Source organism: Fundulus heteroclitus, chromosome 1 (assembly GCF_011125445.2).
Source record: "Fundulus heteroclitus isolate FHET01 chromosome 1, MU-UCD_Fhet_4.1, whole genome shotgun sequence".
Classification (NCBI taxonomy): Eukaryota; Metazoa; Chordata; class Actinopteri; order Cyprinodontiformes; family Fundulidae; genus Fundulus; species Fundulus heteroclitus.
In genome coordinates, this window is record NC_046361.1 from 37,017,965 (window position 1) to 37,038,713 (window position 20,749).

Sequence of the window (20,749 nt, forward strand, 5' to 3'; positions counted from 1 at the left end):
CTGCAAAAACGGAACTTAAAATAAGTAAAATGTTCTTAAAATTGGTGTATTTGTCCCTGATTTGAGCAGGTAAATAAGTTGATTTGCCAATAGAATAAGAGTTTTACACTTAAAATAGCAACAACTCATCTCCATCATCTTCTTTCAAGTGCAGGATGTCTAATTATCTTATTTTAGGGGTCAAAATACTAATTCCATTGGCAGGTAAGCTTATTTACCTGCTCAAATCAAGGACAAATACACTCACTTTAAGAACATTTTACTTATTTTAGATCCGTTTTTGCAGTGAGGGCCTCCTGTTGCACTGCAAAAAGAGAACTAAAAATAAGTAAAATTTTCTTGAACTGAATGTATTTGCCTTTCTGAGCAGGTAGATTATTTGCCAATGGAATGAGTATTTTTACCCCTAAAATAAGATGATTAGGATAACGACGGAGATTAATTATTCTTATTTTAAGTGCAAATATGTCATTCCATTGGCAATAATCTTATTTACCTGCTCAAATCAAGGAAAAATAGTCTAATTTCAAGAACAAATTTCTTATTTTTAGTTCTATTTTTGCAGTGTTTGGGCCCATAGTGCTGCTGATGTTCCAGCGGTTTATAATTCACTGCAGACTCTGACTTCGGGTTTCTTCCTGATTACCAGCTGATATCAACTGGAAACAGCTTGACATGTTGAAACTTGAGAGTGTTTCGTGTGAATCTCAAAACTCTCCTTTAGATCCTCCTCAGGTCGCCCTTTTTAAGATGTTTGTTGTTCGACCAGGCACAGAGTTTGTGGTGGTGGAGGACCTGTCCTGTCTCGACACCAACGCCGTCGTCCTGAAAGGCACCACGGTCCTCACGTACAAGCCCCGCTTGGTAGACCGCCCCTTCTCCGGCAGCCTGGCAGGAATAGAGGTGAAGCGTCTCGGTTCTAGGTGTCGCTACGCAGCGCGGTACTGGATAACGTCACAGCTCTGATGATTCCCCCCCCTCTGCAGGTGTTTTCATGTCGGCTTGGCAGCGAGCAGGAGACGGCGTTGTCCATCATCGACCCCGTCAACGTGCAGGTGGAGCTGTGTGGCAGCCCCACGTACCAAAGCAGCTCAGGTCTCCTGGATGCCTTTAACGTGGAGGACATCCCGCCGCTGCTGGAGGTCGGTGCGCTGCTGCCTGACAGCTGGTGCTCAGGACATCGTTGTGATGTTTAAGGCCTCTGATCACGGCTGTGATTCTCTTGTAGATTCAGTTTCCGGCTCTGGATATCCGTCTCTCTTACAACGACATCCAGCTTTTCTTATCCATCGCCAAGTCCATGTCTGCGGCCAAAACTCCTCCTGATTCAACTGATGCGACGCCGCCGCCATCCAAAGACCCCAAGACCCAAAACCTCATAGGTAGCAAATTATTTTTTACAGTAACGACCTCGCTATGGTGCGAATTTTGTTCCGTTATTGTTGCAAAGAACATGTTTTGTAAATGGAAATTTGAAGAAAAAAAAAGTTATCCAGAAATTAAACTTTTTTTTTTTTCAAAGTTTTTTTTTCTGAGCAACTTTGGCGTTTTATTTTTTCAGATATTTTTTTTCTTCACCTATTTAATTTGTTAAATTTGTTTGGCAGTTGTTATATTTTCAATTTTTTTTTTCCCAAAATGATCTTTTTCAGATTGAGTTTTATGAATTGCGTTCTTTTCAAATTGCCTTTTACAAATCACTTCTGGGGGCGGGCTTTCCTCTGGCGTGAGAAGCGAAGACGCATTTCTATTGGTCAGCAGAGATGTTAGCAACATTTTTATTGGTCAGTGTGCTTCACGAGCCAGAAGTGAAGAGAATGTGATCTGTAAAACGCAATTTGAAAAGAACGCAATTCGTAAAACTCAAGCTGAACATAAAACTCAAGCTGAAAATAAAAAAATCTTTTTAAATGTTCTTTTTTTCAAACAGAATTTGAAAAAATAAAATCCGAAGATTTTTAGGGGGGAAAAAAATCTGAGTTACTCTCAAAACCATTTTTTGATTAAGAAGTTTTTCTGGATTTTTTTTATTTTTTTTATTTCCATTTAAAAAACATGTTTTTCACTTGCAACAATAATGGAACAAAATTCACTCCAAATCAGACGAGGAGGTCCAGAAGGATTCTTGTTTCAAATATTTATTCAAATATAATGCAGACGACAAAAACCTTTAACATCAAAACGTTTAACCAGCAGCTTACCAATAAATTATTTTCTTCTCCTGTCAGTCCATGATTTCCATCTGTGTTAAAGCTTTATGCCACAAGGGGCAAAATTACCAAAGTCGTGGCATTAAATTAAACAAAACATTCTTGTGACATTTTTCATGTTTATCTGCTCAAATATATTTAAAGTTTTTAGTGAAACAAACAAAGCAGTTTGTTTGTAGAAAAGGGATCTCTAAATGATAATTGATCATAAACATAAAGAGGGTTTTGCATGAATGCCTCATTAAAACACAGCCACATAATTTCCAATTTTGTGATTGTTTTTTTTGTTGTTTTTTTGTCTAATGTCTACACAAGTTTAGCACTCGCTGTTACATCAATAGGAAGATTTCTGGGGTTCTATTTATTTACAAACCTGAGATGTTAGCAGAAAAAATGTTGATATAAGAGAAATACTTTTGTATATCTGACGTTATTTTAAGGAGATTTGATTTGTCTGTAAAAACCTCAGCTTTAAACATAAAGCAGCGGAGCTACAATGAACGGCTAACACTGAAGCTAACCGCTAAGCTAACAGGATGCATAAATACATGCAGCCAGCAAGCGGAAACTAACAAGGTCAGAGTTTTTACAGGCCTGCAGCTTGCACAGAGATCTAATTTCTAACCTCCTTTTTCTGAATATATAATGTATTTACTACTTTGAGGATGAATGGTCCATTTCACCCAGAATAATAAAAAGTGTTTCTGAACAGGATTTCCAACAATAGCTTTAATGAACAGTATGTGACTTTATATCATTGCATTGTGTGAAAGCGCCCTCTAGTGGATGTGGTCGGAGATTCAGGAAGAATGCAGACGTGACCCAGTTCAGTTTTGCAGTTTTTGACCCTTTGTGTTGTTTGTTGTATGTTTTCCTTTAATTTCTCTTGATTAGATCCACAACAGCATATTATTGATCATAAAAGTAAATTAAAAACTGAGTTAACGAAAGTAAGCAGGAAGGAATCGGTTTCTTTGAACAACATGGTGAGTTTAACTTTAAAGTCTAGAGCAGGCATGACCCCTTTAGTCTTTAAAAGACAACCAATTTTTGACAGACATTCCGACTTTTTCTAAAAAACAGTTTGGACAGAGTTGACTGATCAGTGACGTCAAACTCGACTGACGGTTCCACAGAGGACAAACGCAGCCTGGGGCATCTCCTCTCGTACCCCGCAGGGTGCAGAAAACGCAGTTTCACAAATCAAAAACCATTAAAAAATAAATATGCATTAAAAAAAAATTGTTTTTTTTTTCTTTTGTAGAAATCCAGCTGAGCCATTTACAAAACCTTGGCTTCAAAAAAGAGGACTGCAAAAAAGCCCTCAGCCACTGTAAAGGTGAGTGTGAGAAGAGATGCTCTGCTGCAGGTTTAGACTCCGGCTCTTCTCCAACCGTAGACCAGAGAAAACAAGAGGGACACAGGATAAAAACGCAAATCCAAATAAATTCAGGGTTAACAACTTCGTCAAACTTCAAACCTTGTCTGTGTAAATACTTTAATCTAATATCCAGTTTGGTTTTCTGTTTTTAGGGTGAATCTTAAGTTTCCTGAACTTCAGGACACGGACAATAATAACTTATCTGTCTGTCGACGTCTGACATCTTCTCCTGCTAATGAGCAGCTTCTGGGCTTCATGGGAGAAAGGGCTTTAACTCTAACACTGCACAGCTGCTTAGAAACTCTGTTTGTTGTCCTGCAGGTCAGCTGGACCAGGCTGCCACCTGGCTGCTGGAAAACTCGGAGAGCACGGCAGGACACCCCAGAGGCAGGGCGGACTCCGGCTCCAGCAGCCACTCCTGTCCTCTTTCTGGGGTGGAGGTGAAGGCGGACAGCGTCTGCATCTGCTTCATCGACGACTGCCTGGATTGTGACATCCCGCTGGCGGAGCTCACCTTCTCCAGTAAGTCTCCCTGACTTCAGGCACGGCTGCAGGTTCTGTGCTGAGGCGCTGGGAAGATGTTCTGGCTCCCCTACAGATTTCCTGTGTTTTAATTTCATATTTAAATGTTTAAGATCAACCCATTCGCTCTTTCGGATGCATCATGAGCTCTGACCTTATCTGAATAATATTTTTTTTTTTAATTTAAATTGGAAAAACTATTTTATTTATGTACTTTTTTTCCTTTTTTCTCACGGAAACCAAACAATGTTTTAATGAAACAAGCAAATTAGTCAGATTTTTGTAGGGATCTGTAGATCAATGTAGATGCAAAACAGAAAAAAAGGGACAAAAAACTGCTGATTTATTATCTTTGTCTGGATCTTTTTGTATTTTCATCAGCAAGAACAGGATATGGTCTCCCTTGCAAAAGAGATTTTTAATCTCAATGGGTATAACCTGGTTAAATAAAGGATAAATAAATATGGGTTACGCTTTCTTTATTTAGCCATTTTTAATAAACAGCTGTACCAAAGTCTAGAATTCGGTGAAAGTTGCAGATGGCTTGTTCTTTTATTTACTATCGGCATAGAATAAAAATAAAATAAAAACATAGTTTATAAAAGTTGAATACTTTAAATCAGGAAAAATTTCACTATAAAATGTTCTTTTAGTTGGCAAACCAAATTTATGCCATTCTTGAATTGTAGTTGATGGCAACACAAAATCATCCCGAGGGCCACAAATGGCCCCAGGGCCACACCTGGTTTAAGGGATTTCTTAGTTGTAGGAGTAAAGGTTCTGGCTCGATTAGTTCTTAAAATAAGTTTTTAGCTGTTAAGTAAAGATGTACAGAGTTGTGAAATGTGTTTTTGTTCAATTAGACCTAAGGATAAAACAATAGATGGTTTGAATTTGGGAGCTACAGAGCTATATGCAAACTAGAGTTCAATGAAAAACGTTGCTTTGGGTCATTCATGTTTGGAAAAACAAGATCTCTAATATGATAGAGTGGAAATACTTTACTTTTTATTGACTGTCATACGTTGTTCAGCTTGATTTAGATGGAAATACACTGTTGTTTAAGATTGTGAGGGGCCAGGCTTTTGTGCTTGGGGTGAACCACAGACTGCCGTCTTTCCACTGCAGGGCTGTATGTGCTGCAGCGTATTGGCTCCACCCAGGAAGGAAACGCCAGCTTCACGCTGTCCGGAGACTACTACAACAGAGAGCTGTCAGGTAATCGCAGCAATGGGCACCCTGGTTAGATACTCAGGAAGATTAACTGGACCAGGTTACAGTCACTGGGTAGATAATTTAACAGTAAAATGTAAGTTAATCAGATTCTTAAATGATACAGATGGCAAAATAGTATTTTTACCCTGAAAACTTAGATAAAAAACATTACAAACAAGTTTCCTGCATTGTCTAGGTCACCCGCCGGCGTAGTTGTGGCCCCCATGCTGTGATTTGTATTTAATTTTTTTTAATAATGTTAGTGTTTCCATTAGCCGTGGGCGATATGGAGTTTACATTTTATCACAATATATATTGTGTTACTATCGTGATAATGATGAAAGTGACGATAAAAGACTATTACCTGCTTATTTTTAGGTAACTTTGTGGCTGTGACTTCGTGTCAATTAAGGCACCATAAATACAAATACTGGCCTTTAAAAAACACATTTAATAATGGAACATGTATTAAAACATACAGGACAAAAGTTTAGTAAAGAAATGTTATTTTTATCACTAAACTGCACACAGTAACGGCATTTAGTTACATTTTTGAATTTATTGACGTTGGAGAAAATAGTTTAAATACCAATCCTGACAAATCTGGCAGTTTTGGGGGTTTTAAGACATTGCTAATTGGAATTTATTGTTTATCAAGATAAACCTAAATTCTTATAAGGCTAAGAACTTTTTCCTAATAATGATAAAACGATACACTGCAAAAACAGAACTAAAATTAAGTAATATTTTCTTAAAATGAGTGTGTCTGTCCTTGATTTGAGCAGGTAAATAAGATGATCTGCCAATGGAATAAGATTTTTGCACTTAAAATAGGAACAACTCATCTCCATCATCTTACTTCAAGTGCAGGATGTCTAATTATCTTATTTTAGGGGTCAAAATACTCATTCCATTGGCAGATTATCTTATTTAACTACTCAAATCTAGGTCAAAAACACTAATTTTAAGAACATTTTACTTATTTTTATGTCTGGTTTTGCAGTGTACATTACAGACTCAACCCTAGTTTCTAAAAGCGAACTAGAAATAAGTAAAATGTTCTGAAAATGAATGTATTTGTCCTTGATTTGAGCAGGTAAATAAGACTATTTGCCGATGGAATAAGATTTTTGCACTTTAAATAAGAACAATGCATCTCCATCATCTTATTTCAAGTGCATTATATCTAATTATCTTATTTTAGGGGTAAAAATACTAATTCCATTGGCAGATAATCTTATTTACCTGCCCAAATCAAGGATAAATACATTAACTTTAAGAACATTTTATACTTATTTTGAGATCCGTTTTTGCAGCGCACACTTTCACAGAGCACTGCTTAATGGACGCTTCCTTGGCAGGAGGACCCTGGATGAGAAGAAAACGGCGGGTTTCAATAATAGCCTTTAATTCTCCATCCAACCAGCACCAGACCAACGTGTTTAATTTGCCAGGAGACCGTAGCTTTGATAAAGGTCTGAAATGGCAAGAAGAGAGATTTTAAAGAGTCAGAATCAGAGTCAAGGCAGCAAAGATAAAATGTACCGGTTGTCTAATGAAGCTGCAGGATTCACGTTACATCTTTGGCAAGACAAGGCAAATTTATCTGTATAGCACATTTCAGTACAATAGACGATGCAAAGTGCTTTACATGATTAAAATATAGGAAAATAAAAACAGAATAAAAGCAAGTTGGAATAAAATGTGGAAAAAAATGAAACAAAATAAAACACGGGGAAATGGAAACTAAAATAAATATTAAAAACAGTTGGACTACAAAGTTGAACTAATGAGGTTTCAGTAAAACAGTTTAACTAGAACAGTCAAAAGCAATCCTAAACAAATGTGTTTTTAATCTTGATTTAAAGGAACTCAGGCTTTCAGCACTTTAACGTTTTCTGGAAGTTTGTTCCAGATCAGTGGAGCATAGGAACTAAATGCTGCTTCTCCGTGTCTGGTTCTGGTTCTGGTTCTGCAGAGCAGGCTGGAGCCAGAAGACCTGAGTGGTCTGGAGGGTTGATGCCCTGATAACAAGTCTGTGATGGATTTAGGTGCTAAGCCATTCAGGGATTTATAGACTAACAGAAGGATTGTAAAGTCTATTCTCAGAGATCCAGTGGAAGGCAGGAAGCAACAGAGTAAATCAGGATCTGCTGGAGTTATTCAGGATAAAACCGTATTACGCCTCGTGCCAATAAACAATGATAAGTCATCCAGAGTGTAGCAACCTTTCACAAAGGAACCAAGACGCGCTTGGATCCAGTCTGTGTTCCAGTTCCAGAGCTTCTCTCTGTGTGTTTCAGGCTGGGAGCCGTTCATCGAGCCCTGGCCCTGCTTCCTGTCCTGGCAGCAGCAGGCCGCTGGTCGTCTCCACCCGCCACGCCTGAAGGTCGGGGTCCGAGCAAAGCAGAGGCTGGACGTCAACATCACCTCGGTTCTGCTTGGTGAGTCGGTGATGAGACGTCTCCAGCGAGGCCTGCGTGTTTCTCTCAGATTCTTTGTCCGTCACTGCAGACATCCTCTCGCTCTGACTCCGCCCCACACACAGATCAATACAACACCACCAAGACCTCCTGGATCGCTGATTACTGCAAGACGGACAGACAGACTCCGACATCATCACCTCCGCTGCCCTGGTTAGGTTCCTCGGTCGACCCGCCTGGCTTTGGGCAGAGTAAGCTCCAGTCACACACAGAATCGCGGTTAGCAGCTCGTTGCTCGGCCTCTGCGCCCTAATGGGAAACTTCATTTCTGTTTTTTTTTTTTTTTGCATACTCTGTAGCGCTCACCGCTGCATACGACGCTGAGCCACGAGCCCTCACACGCTCCTGCTCCTCACTCTCACCCGAGGCTCGACTCTAAACCTTTTCACGCGTTTTCAAAAGGGTTTTTTTTTTTTTTTTGTCCACATACAGATTTTCTGCAGCTTTTTCCTCTTTGTCACTCTTCGGTGTTTCCAAATATCAAACAGCTTTTCACAGCAAAGATAAACAGAGTAAATACAGCGAGTATTTTTCAAACGATGATTTCATTTATCATTCCTGGCCTGCAGAATCCAAAAAGTGTTCTGAGAATATCAATCAGGCTAAAACCAAGGCGGCGCTCCAGAAATGCATCACACCTTCAGTCAGACACGGCGGAGGTAGAGTGAGGATCTGGGGCTGCTTTTCTGCGTCAGGCCCTGGACAGCTTCCCGTAGTGGATCTAAACAAGAACAAAAAACAAGTCAGAGGTTTCAGTGGCCTAGTCAAAGCCTTGAACCTTAAAGGCATACTATGCAACATTTTTCAGTTAATTAATATGTTCCATACCGTTTTGGATGATTAAATGAGTCATTTCAGGTCGAACAAAGGTTTTCTCGGCCGCCCTGGTGGTCTGTGGGGGAAATACCGTACTTGCAATTGCAAGAGCCCTCGGCCCGCACACACAGGCTCAGAAGTCTCGTGCAAGACCGCGAGAGTCGGTCTTGCTTTACGGCGAGAACTCCATGTGTTTTTGCCCTGCCATTCACTATATGCACGCGCAAAAGCAACAACAAAGAACCGCGTGTTAACGTCAAATAAACATGCAAGCATATCGAGTTTTTTTATTATTATTATAATAAAAAGGCGGCTGCCTCGCCAAGATAGCGCTGCGGGAAAACCTGATGTTCATACCTTCACTGTGTTAGTCATTATTTGTACTGCCGTTTTTTCCACTTTTCGTTGCGTTCGCCTGTCTGCTAAGCTCAAAACAACCGCGCCTGGCTTGACGGAGAAACCAGAACAGCTGAGCATCTTTACGACAGTGCACTTTTACTTTCGCCCTCTGGGGGGAGCCTCGCTGGAAAATCAACCCCGGTTGCATAGTATACCTTTAAATCTGATTGAGATGCTTATAAAGTCCTTTTATGCTGGAAATTCCTCAAGTTTCCTCCACTTATCGCCAGTTTTCACAAACCCTTGATTCCAGTGACGAGTTTTAAGGGTCTTCTCTGTTGGCAGCATTTTAGATTCACTCTGATTATCTTTGGCCTGGTATTAAACTTTGTTTGACCTAAAACAACAACGAGAATAGACAGCTTTTCACTTTTTTTCTTTTTTCTTTTTTTTTTAATCGCGCTCTAATCCTCCTGTGTGTTTCCTCTGTATGTCTCTCTTTTGTGTCTTTGTGCTTCCGACTGACTATCTCTGCCGTCAGGTGCGCCTCTTGCTCACCTTAGAACTAGGAGCACAGCCAGCTTGACCTGCCTCGAGCAGCAGATACACTCCAGAGGTACCGCTCAGAGCCCAAGCCCCGCACCCTCACCTTGAGCATGCCTTAAATCAGCCTACCCGCAGACAGAAGCCACCTGCTCTGCAGGGTTGATGTGGAGAGATGATGGTTGCATATGTTGATTAAAAATGAACTTAATTGATTCATTTCAAGGCTTGGCTGTAAAGACTTCCCAGCGGGTAGTTTGGTGGCTCTGTGAGCAGACAGTAGCTACAAAAGATGAGCCCATCTTGACACAATCACAGCTCAAGCATCTTATTATTATTATTATTATTATTATTTGGAAGCAGTTAATGTTTTATCTGACAGTTCCTACAAAAAGGGAACTAAAAGTGAGTAAAATTTGCTTGGAATTAGTACATTTTTCCTCGATTTGAACAGCTAAATACGACTATTAGTCAATGGAATGAGTATTTTTACCCCTAAAATGACATAATTAGATATCCTGCACTTGAAATAAGACGATGGAGATGAATTGTTCTTATTTTAAGTGCAAAAATCTTATTCCATTGGCAAATAGTCTTATTTAGCTGCTCAAAGCAAGGAAAAATACACTCATTCCATGAAAATTTTACATACTTTTAGTTCCCTTTTTGCATTGGAGAAGATGAGCCCATCTCGACATAATTGCAGCTCAAGCATCTTATTATTATTTTGAAGCAGTTAATGTTTGATCTGACAGTTTCCATCAGACACTACAAAAAGGGAACTAAAAGTAAGTAAAATTTTACCTCGATTTGAGCAGCTAAATAAGACTATTAGCCAATGGAATGAGTATTTTTACCCCTAAAATAACATAGTTAGATATCCTGCACTTGAAATGATGAGCTTTTCTTATTTTAAGTACAGAAATCTTATTTCATTGGCAAAGAGTCTTATTTAGCTGCTCAAATCAAGAAAAAAAATACACTCATTTCATGAAAATTGTACATATTCTAATTTCCCTTTTTGCAGTGGAGAAGATGAGCCCATCTCGACATAATTGCAGCTCAAGCATCTTATTATTATTATTTTTATCTGACAGTTTGAAGATTTATTTTTTAACTTTTAAAGTTTAGCTGGGAGTTTAATGTTTTTCCTCTGAAACCTTTTCAGTAGATTCCCCGTTAATCTGAACTCACAAAGTCTCTGAAAAGCAAATAGATTCTTTGTATTCGGGCATAAACAGGAGTACCTATATTATTAAGCAGCTTAACTGAGCCGTCAGGCCAGCTGAGTGCATGAACCAAAGGCTCCAAAGTTCATATGAAAAGGCGTCGAAGGCGCTCTCTCTCTCTCTCTGATTGAATGTTTCTTTTCTCCAAAGACGTGAAGATCTCAAAGAGGAGGCAGCCGTTTGTACCGTATGCACTACGCAACCACACGGGTTGCACCATGTGGTTCGCCACCTTGACCACGAGTCCAACCAGGTAGGTCCGACCAGAGCCGTCCCCGCTCAGTCCGTCCGTCCGCGACCAAAATGATTTACATCCCTGGCAGATTCAGGTCTGGGTGAATCTTTTAGCTACAGCAGCCTGTTGCTTCTGACTCCAACTAGTGTTGGTGTTTTGGAGCAGATCTGGGATCTGAGGAGGGGGAGCTAAAGATTAGGGTGATGGCAAAGAGGCCTTCCAACCTCAAAGGCATTTCCAAAGATAAATCGTCAAGTTGATCCATGCAAGAAGCAGCCGTTGATCATTATTGATCATTTTCAACAGAATTTTTTTTAAATTAATTATAAATGAAAACAAACATTATTTCTTTTCAGAATTACAATTTAAGAGCTGGTTCCACTTCCTGTCAGATAGAAACTTCTTGATTAAATGGAAAATGATTTGTAATCAAAATATGCCATCCATTCAATCATCCATCCATTCATTCATCCATCCATCGCTTCATCCATCCATCCATCCATTTATCTAGTGATCCATCCTTCTATCCATCCATTCATCCATCAATTGCTTCATCCTTCCATCGCTTCATCCATCCATCCATCCGTGTATCCATCAATTCATCCATCTAGTCATCCATCCTTCCATCTATTCATCCATCCATCATCCATTCACCCTTTTATCCATCATCCACCCTTTCATCCATCCATCCATCCATCCATTCATCCATCCATTGCTTCATCCTTCCATCGCTTCATCCATCCATCCATCCATCCATCCGTGTATCCATCTATTCATCCATCTAGTCATCCATCCTTCCATCTATTCATCCATCCATCATCCATTCACCCTTTTATCCATCATCCACCCATTCATCCATCCATCCGTCCATCCATCTAGTCATCTATCCTTCCATCCATTCATCCATCCATCTTCCACCCTTCCATCCATTCATCCATCCATCATCCACCCTTCCATCCATTCATCCATCCATCATTCACCCTTTCATCCATTCATCCATCCTTACAACCAACCACAGAATGTACATTTGACTTAAAAAAGGTCAAACGAGTAAAAATGTTTAAAAACTGAGCCTGAAAATGAATTTTGACAAACCTGTCAGTTATTGCCTGACAGTCCTGGGCTGACATATTGATGCTCTAAACGTCTGAGTGGCCTGAGTGCTCTTAAGCCGGGAATACACTGTACGATATTTTCAGTCGTGGTACTCAGATGCAGCTCAAACTGTACGACGAAACCGCACGGTTTAAAAGTTCACTGCTCACCATATCTGTTCTTACACTGTACAGCCCGACGCTCTGATGCGATCTGACTGCTCACGCTGTACGTCTAGAAACCAAACGTCTGACTCATCCCCATAGGGAGATGGTGCTTGTTGGACTCATGTATCCAAAAGCCAAATGTAAGCAGCAGAAAAAGACAGAAGTGTCGATGCTCACTGTTAAATATGCGGCTCACTAGAACGAAACGCGCTGCCTTGGCAATTCTACAAGTTAAAACTGCAGTTTGACTCCATTCTGCAGCAATGCTTCTCTCCACTCCCATTTTTCCATATGCAAAGAAGAAGAATTCCCTTGTTTGCACATGCTCAGTACGTGAGGTTGGGGGAAATCGGCTGGTAGACGCTTGTAGCTCTGCTTCAACAGCAGGAGGCTCTCACCATCTCCTCACGAGGACCGACTGAATTTCAAACAAGTTTGATATTTCATCCAACCGTACGATTCCTGATCGTACTGTTGGTCGTGGGAGGCTAATTGCCCCTCGTTACCTCCTGTTTACTACACGACGCAGGACACACGATGAAGCTGAAACTCAGCCCGATCCAATTAATTCTCGTACGACTGAAAAATCAGCCCAAAAAGGACAAAAGAAAATCTTACAGTGTATGCCCGGCTTTATAGCTATTAACCGAATGAACCAGCCAGGTCCCACATGAAATGACTGTGCATTCAATCTCCACAGGGTGGCGCTGTCCCACAGCAGCAGCGTGGACTCCATCTCCGACATGCAAAGCTCAGGAACCGATGACACCCACAACGTCAGCCAGTGGAGGGAGGTGCTGCCGGGAGAGGAGATTCCCTTTGAGTTTGAGGCCCGTGAGAAGCTCCGTCACCGGTACGTCCGTCTCCGGCCTCCGGCAGCACGTCTGTGGGCGGACTTTACATGTCTCTGTTTTCATTCATCTGTCCCTCAGACAGATAAAGACTTTTCTCTATCGCAATCTCCTCATAAATATTAGAGTTACTGGATAGAAAGAGAGTTAATTTCATGACAGTCAATAAGTTAAAAGTCATAGAGCTGCTCCGTCTCCTGCAGACACACCCACGAGCTGAAGCTCCACCAGCTGCTGGTCCGAGTGTGTGGCTGGGAGCAAGTCAAGCCGGTGTCTGTGGACAAAGTGGGGGTTTTCTTCAGATATGCCGCTCCGGACAGAAACAGCTCTTCAAACACGGTGAGCACAAATATAGAACCACAGATCCAGATCCTTGTTGCCATGTTGCTCCGCTGCTCTCTTGATTACGTCCTCTGGTGTCGCTCTCCGTCTCACAGGTCGGCAGCCCAATCAGCAGGACCAACATCATCCATCCTCACGTTTATGTACGTATTTCACACTGCACCAGTACCTGGAGAAGTTACTGCTGCAGTGGGAAATTGACTACATCTGACAGATGTTTCAGAATAAAATGTCTAAGCTAAGATTCAGGGAGGACGAAGGAACCCGAATCACAAAGTCAGAGGCTACTGTTTAACGAATGTCTGCTTAAAGGCATAAAAACTGAACGGAAACTTAACATCGGCTCACAAAGATTTCATTTTATTTAGCTGATATGTCTCTGATAATAACGTTTCCTGAGTTTTAATTTGACAGCTCAGGATAATCCTTTAGGTTGAATTTACTACAATTTACTAAAACTTGAATTATTGTCTAACTCACTGATGGTTTTTTAGTTAAATGCTAAATAATTCAAACATGGAAGGGGACCATTTCACAGCTTTTTAGACTTCTTGACCCACTTATATCAGGGTTTTAAAGTCAGGGTTCCAGTTCTATAAGATTTTGACAACGGCAAGGCAAAATTGATACAAAGGGTGGGTTTATTTTCTGAACTTCATTCCTTATTCCAATATATAAACGATTAAATCTAAATTCCACCTTTGAACATAAAATGCTAAGTAATCAAGCACAGATTTGATAGTTTAAACTTGAGCTGATCCAAATAAAACATGCAGAAAATAAAATCTAGCTACATAAATGGGATATTTAATCTATAAATGTTCACATATGCCGTAAAACGCCTGGTGCTGTATGACTTTCTCTGATGAAACATTTATAGGAACCTTGTAAAGCTGACCCTCAGTTCCTGTACTGCAAAAAAGGAAATAAAAGTAAGTAAAATTTTCTATAAATTAGTGCATTTTTCCTTGATTTGAGCAGGTAAATAAGACTATTTGCCAGTGGAATATGATTTTTTTGCACTTAAAATAATAACAAGTCATCTCTACCATCTAATTTCAAGTGCAGGCTGTATAATTGTTATTTTAGATCTAAAAATACTCATCCTATTGACAAATAGTCTTATTTAGCTGCTCAAATAAAAGAAAAATACACTAATTTCAAGAAAATTTCACTTACTTTTAGTTCCTTTTTTGGATTGTGCATCGGTTCTTGGTTTAGAAATAGCATTAAAGGTCCCCAGCTTGATCTTGTTTCATGTTTTGGAGAACCTATAAATCCCAGAACCCATCTAGCTGAATGTTTTATATGACGTCTGTCAGAAAGGAGTAGACGTTTGAGCTGATGACGGGTTTAAGGTTTTGTTCTTGGACAGAATCGGCTGTGTGTCCCTAACGGTACCACCTGTGTTCGCCTCTTTGGACCCGCAGTTCTCTGCCCTGCCCCCGGTCAGGGTGGTCTTCGCCATCACCATGGAGGGCAGCGCCCGGAAGGTCATCACCGTGCGCTCGGCCCTGATGGTGAAAAATCGTCTGGACGTTCAGATGGAGGTCCGATTGGACAGTCCCTCTGCACCCGACAGTAAGACTCCGCTAACGTCACGCCCCCGTCCAGCTTCAGGCTCCGTCAGATTATCTGATGGAGAGGTTTTTATTTTTCTATTTGGTTGTTATGACGCTCGCCTGTCCTCGCTTTGACAGAGCCGGTGGTGCTGCCTCCCGTCCTGCCCGGCCAGTCCTTAGCCGTCCCCCTCCATCTGACGACCTGGCGGCTGCAGGCTCGGCCCAAAGGCATGGGCCTGTTCTTCTGTAAGGTGCCTATCCACTGGACCAGCGTGGAGCGACCGGGGGAGGTCAACAGCAGTAAGAGGGACTGCCAGTCAGCAGATTTTGATGATTCACAGAAACGCAACTTCAGGTAAATGCGACAAGGGCCTCTTCCTTGATGTCCCATACAGCTAGCTTAAAGGTACATAGCCACGTTATATGCTTATAAAAAAGACCAAAACACGTTTGATTATGATAAAATAAGGTTACATACACCAAGCGTCCATCCTGATAATGTCTTGATGGTCCTTTTTGGGGATAAGTATAGCCCCAGCATCGGGCGCGATTAGCAGATATAAACAGAAGTGGCGCCATCTAGTGACAGTATTGCAGAACTATCATAATGCCGGTTTGCTTAATTAATAAATCACTAGTAAATAATGCCAGACAGAGCCTGAACCTCTGCAATGCCTCACAGTAAAGCAGCAGCTTGGCGTGATCAAAGACCAACCCTTATTAATTAAATAAACCGATCAAGAGCAACTTTAAGAGCCTCATATCAGAACATTTAGAGACGTCAGTCAACTCTGCGGTCACATCTGATCCTCGGCAGGTTTAGCGTCCGCTTCAGTGAACACCAACGTTCAGACTATATTCCCAGCGAAATTCCACTCTTTTCCCTATAGAATCATATTTTTTGTGTTTTTTTCACTGGATCTTAGACCTTTCTTCTTTGTTTCGCTGGGAGATGCTAATAGCCGTTAGCCGCTTCCTTGTTTTACCACCTGCAGCACATGCACAGTACATACTTCCATCAAAATCATAAATAAACATGAAAGGCTTTATTTACCAAAAAATTGAGCAAAAACAAAGCATAAAATGTTGCAGGGTGCACTTAAAATCATTAAATTTTCTCAAAAACTGATTGTACGCCTTATATATGATCACTGTTGTGCTTACTGACTGATTTTATGTGGAACAATGCGCTCAAAAATCTGTTAAAATGTGTAAGTACGACTTTGATTAGCAACGAAGCCGCTCCACTCAATGGATATTAGGAGCATTACAACAGTATTTGAAATTTCCTCCATTCTCCCAACCTCGCTTCTTGTTTCAGTCTGGATGGGGTTGGAGTCATGTGACCACATACCGCAGCGTCTTAAAGGGAGAGGAGCATATCCGACCTGTAGAAACTACTTTTACTTTCATTTTTTTAAATACTGAAAATGCCGACATGGGCAAAATGTCGTTGGTTATTGTCGGAAATTTCGGCGTCTGTAAATTTTCGGTTCGTCGCCCAGGCCTTCCTCTCGCCGTCCCCTCAGCTGGAGCCGTTCCTGGTATTTATCCGCATTGATTAAAGATATCCTTGATGTCGATTCATGCAGATTCTGTGTGGTGATCAAGAAGGAGAACTTCCCGGAGCAGCAGCCTGCCAAGCGTCAGGTTTCTGGCGGCGCTCAGCAGATCTACCGGCAGCCGGGACACACCATCTACCTGCTGCCCACCATGGTGCTGGCCAACCTGCTGCCCTGCGACCTCAACTTCTACATTAAAGGGACGAGCATCAAAGGCTCGCTGAAGCCGGGGAAGGAGGCGGTGCTGCACTCTGCTGACACGTACCAGAACATGGAGCTGGGTGAGCCAACTCGCTCTCTGATTGGTCTTTAATGTAGCGCTGGACCATATAGGGGGGAAAAAAAGCATATTGATAAAATAGAAATCATATTGATTGATATAGATAATTATCAACAAATTCAAAACATATATTTTAAGTGCAGCCCTGGACATTTTATGCTTATTGACTTTTAGATACAGAAGACTGAATTTAAACTTAGCCCTTTATTCAGATAGATAGATAGATAGATAGATAGATAGATATCTTTATTGTCATTTTGTATGCACCAAGTGCGTCCAGAACGAAATTTCGTTTGCATACAGCTTGAAAAAAGTCACTCTAGAAATCACTCTTAAAAAATCACAGTAGATTGCACTATTTTTCAGAATAAAGATGCAGCAGCGATTTATGTAAACAGTTGAAATGAAAAACCAATGTAACAATTCAACCAACTTTTTATCAAAACTACAAGGATTTAAAAATGAAAAAGAATGTTTGCTCTCTGAACTCCTTGAAGGGGACGCAGCATTCCTGGGTCTGCATTGTGATTGGTTGGGAGAATGTAATGACAATAATAATAACCTACGTGGCTAGAAAGCAAAATAAAGGAATTCTATTGAACTTTTTATTGACCCTTTTTTTTCTAAAATCGATATACGTAAATCGATCGCTATATATCGTTATTGAATTATCGTCCAGCCCTACTTTAACGCCCACCAACCAGCCGTGCTCTCATGGTGGACCTGCTGGGTTTTCAGGGGTCCTGCTGGAGAACTTCCCCGTGTGCAAAGAGCTGCTGATTCCTCCTGGCACTCAGAACTACGTGGTGCGCATGAGGCTCTACGACACCAACAAGCGGCTGCTCTGTCTCACCATCCGCATCCTCCTGAGGGCGCAGGGAGCTCTGAAGATCCTGGTCTCTGCTCCCTACTGGCTCGTCAACAAGACCGGTACTCCTCGCCTTCAGGTTTCGGTCCCGCCGATTGGCATCCAGACGGGCTCCTTTTGCTAAAACGCTTCCATTCCCTCAGGTCTGCCGTTGATTTTCCGCCAGGACAACAGCAAAGCCGATGCAGCGGGGCAGTTCGAGGAGCACGAGCTGGCCCGGAGCCTCAGCCCGATACTGTTCTGTTACACAGACAAGGAGCAGCCCGCCATGTGAGCACGCCGACGGCTCTCCGGTCTCCGGCCTCCAGAGGAACCGTGTTTGAACTTGCTTCCTTCTTGTCTCAACTCCAGGTGCACGATGCGGATCGGGAAGGGGATCCACCCGGACGGCGTTCCGGGCTGGTGCCAGGGCTTCTCCCTTGATGGAGGGAGCGGAGTCAGAGCGGTGAAGGTCATCCAGCATGGAAACAAGCCTGGACTCATCTACAACATAGGCAAGATAACGAATAAAATGCGACCTAACTACATTTTTTCTTAGGGAGATAGCTGTATATTGTTTTATTGCAATGAATTTAAATTGTCCCAGAGGAATCAGCGCGGGTCGTCTAAACAGAAAACTGTTAAAGATTTAGTTTTCCTCTGAATCGCTGATATTTAAAATCACCCCTTCCTTTTTACCTCAGAAACAGCATCTTATTTTTAATTAAGGCCTTTATTTAACCAGATAAAAGACCCATTGAGCTATAAATGTCTTTCACATAAGTTTAACGACCTGGAGAACGAGCTGCCTCTCCTGCCTGATGATGTAGTTGGTCTGAAGCCAAGATGCTGCTTTGTTTGGGCTCATTAAATCTCTAATTTCAGGACATTTCCTTTTTGACAACATGACCTGTTCATGTACTTTGATGTAATCGGACGGGTTCGTGATCCTTGAGTCGGGCGTTTGGTCATAATCTGCCGCCCTCAGGAAGGCAGGATTCTTGGGTTCTAGTCCCTTAGTTCCCAAAGTGAAGGTCAGAAGATGATTTGATGCTGATGTGCTGAAGAGATTTGCTATTTCCTGCACTTTTCTGTAAGAGTTCTTATAAAAATATGACTTTATACTCGTCGTATTATGACTTTATTCTCACAATTTCCAAAAGAAACAGTCTCTGACGCTGGTGTTTTGGGCATCGCAGGCTGAAAAGTTGGGGAACTCCTGCGTTAGATATCGCTCTGTTGCTCTCTAGGCCAGCTAATGTGTGGCAAACACTGATCTCAACATTTTTCTTAATTTGAGACTTAAGAGGGTTTCTTATCGATAACTGGGCTTCACATGGGCGTCTTCTAAATGTTCCACTACCCACTGGAAACTATTAGTGAGTTCACCTCTTTCTGGCTTTTATTTTACTGCACTTCAAATCATTTTACTCTAACTTGGCGTGCAGTTTTAATTTAATTTATTCATTTCTAGAGCCCTATACAACAGACAGCTTTACAATAAGATCATTAGAGCCGTTCAAAAACAGATGAAAATAAATAAAAATAAGGAACGAGAACAGAATATAAGTTAGAAATCTGGAATAAAATGCCACAGTTCAGCGATTGAGCGCTGCAGCTCCTCGGCCTCCTCAGCTAGGCCCGACCACCAGAGCTGCCGGTCACCGTTTATTCCATCCTTCCTGCAGGGATCAGCGTGCGTAAAGGAAAAGGAAACTACAGGGACACCCACATAGTGACCTTCGCCCCGCGCTACCTGCTGGACAACCACTCCACACACAAACTGGCCTTCGCTCAGAGAGAGTTTGCAAGAGGAAAGGTGAGAAACTGTTTGGTGCTTGAGAGGAACTGGGAAAAACGGTGTAAATTCAGTTTTCTAAAGCTAATTTTACTGTTTATTTATAATTGCTTAAGGTGCAGTAATGGTATGTTAGACAAATGATTCGTTTTTGAAACTCTCCCCCTGTTAGGGGTGACAAATAATGCAGAACTGTCAGTGAAACCTTTTCTTAACCTCTTAAGCCCAAGGGTCTATTGTCCAAAAAAAAGATACTCTTACTTTTCTTAACTTGTACAATGTCTAAAGTGCTAATCTTGTGATCAACTAACATAAAGGTCCTGGAGGATGATGTGGAAGTGAACATTTGACAGTAAATTATTCTGGACATTAGTAAATGAGATTTAAACGCCCAAAAAAAATAATTTTGGCTGAAAACAACAGATATTTACATGCAAATTTTCTTACGTTTACTGTAAAGAAGGAAATAAACAAAATAAATTGTAACTACACCGTCTTGCCATTTTGGCGTCACCACAACAAGCGGTGGAAAAGTTACACATGTTTAGATTGAAAATAATCCAGGTGGACCCTTGTTGTTTTGTGCCATTTTGGCACAATTGTGACACAATTATTGAAATTTGGAAATCATTCTTGAAATTGAAAATGCGAGATGCTAAACTTTCGTAGAGAAGTCTCAGATGAAGATCTGGACGTATAATAAGTGTGTGTCGGTCTCAGATAGTCAAGTACAAGCGCGTCATTGTTGCTAAAGAGCTCAAGCCCCCTTGAAAGAAGGCTTGAGGGCTGAAGGGCTTAAAAACACTGAGCTGAATCCGTCTGTCCAAAGAGAAGATGTCAGGTAGGCTTTAGATACTAGCTTTATTTTTTTTATATTTGGATTATTTCTTTTTCTTTTTAAAAATTACTTCTCCGTCCGCTGCTGCGACATTTCAGTTTCCCCCTTTGGCAGATGATTAAAGTTTTATCTCATGATGTCGGGGTTTGTTGGTGCTACCAACCAAAAGACAGGAGCTGAAGATGTTCAGGTGTGTTTTTTTTTTTTGTTTTTTTTTTTACTGAGGACGACCGAGAACACTAGGATTATTAATGAGTAAATCAGAGGGACTGGTCAGGTTGGAGAGAATGGTAGAGTGCCAGGCAGAGATGGTTTGGACATGTGTGGAGGAGGGATGATGGATTTAATGGACAAATGGTGCTAAACTTGGGGCTACCAGGGAAGGGAAGTGTTTTATGAAATTTTTATTCAGATTCGGAAGAGATCGGCAAGAC

General features: G+C 41.2%; 1 protein-coding gene across 6 annotated transcripts in view; it reads left to right on the top strand.

The window, feature by feature from the left end:
- Positions 1-20,749, top strand: part of vps13d (vacuolar protein sorting 13 homolog D) — an 86,647-nt gene that overhangs the window by 42,260 nt on the left and 23,638 nt on the right. For 4 of the 6 annotated variants that reach the window (XM_036142228.1, XM_036142199.1, XM_036142206.1 and 1 more), the window contains 20 exons: positions 770-903; positions 987-1,142; positions 1,229-1,382; positions 3,475-3,549; positions 3,913-4,113; positions 5,242-5,331; positions 7,632-7,772; positions 7,877-8,002; positions 9,508-9,582; positions 10,889-10,991; positions 12,936-13,088; positions 13,290-13,425; positions 13,524-13,571; positions 14,859-15,009; positions 15,129-15,345; positions 16,583-16,833; positions 17,571-17,762; positions 17,844-17,970; positions 18,052-18,194; positions 19,368-19,498. In XM_036142228.1, the coding sequence (XP_035998121.1) occupies positions 770-903; positions 987-1,142; positions 1,229-1,382; positions 3,475-3,549; positions 3,913-4,113; positions 5,242-5,331; positions 7,632-7,772; positions 7,877-8,002; positions 9,508-9,582; positions 10,889-10,991; positions 12,936-13,088; positions 13,290-13,425; positions 13,524-13,571; positions 14,859-15,009; positions 15,129-15,345; positions 16,583-16,833; positions 17,571-17,762; positions 17,844-17,970; positions 18,052-18,194; positions 19,368-19,498 (2,804 nt within the window). The remainder of the gene's footprint in view (positions 1-769; positions 904-986; positions 1,143-1,228; positions 1,383-3,474; positions 3,550-3,912; positions 4,114-5,241; positions 5,332-7,631; positions 7,773-7,876; positions 8,003-9,507; positions 9,583-10,888; positions 10,992-12,935; positions 13,089-13,289; positions 13,426-13,523; positions 13,572-14,858; positions 15,010-15,128; positions 15,346-16,582; positions 16,834-17,570; positions 17,763-17,843; positions 17,971-18,051; positions 18,195-19,367; positions 19,499-20,749) is intronic. The other 2 variants (XM_036142212.1, XM_036142221.1) reach the window with 2 other exon arrangements.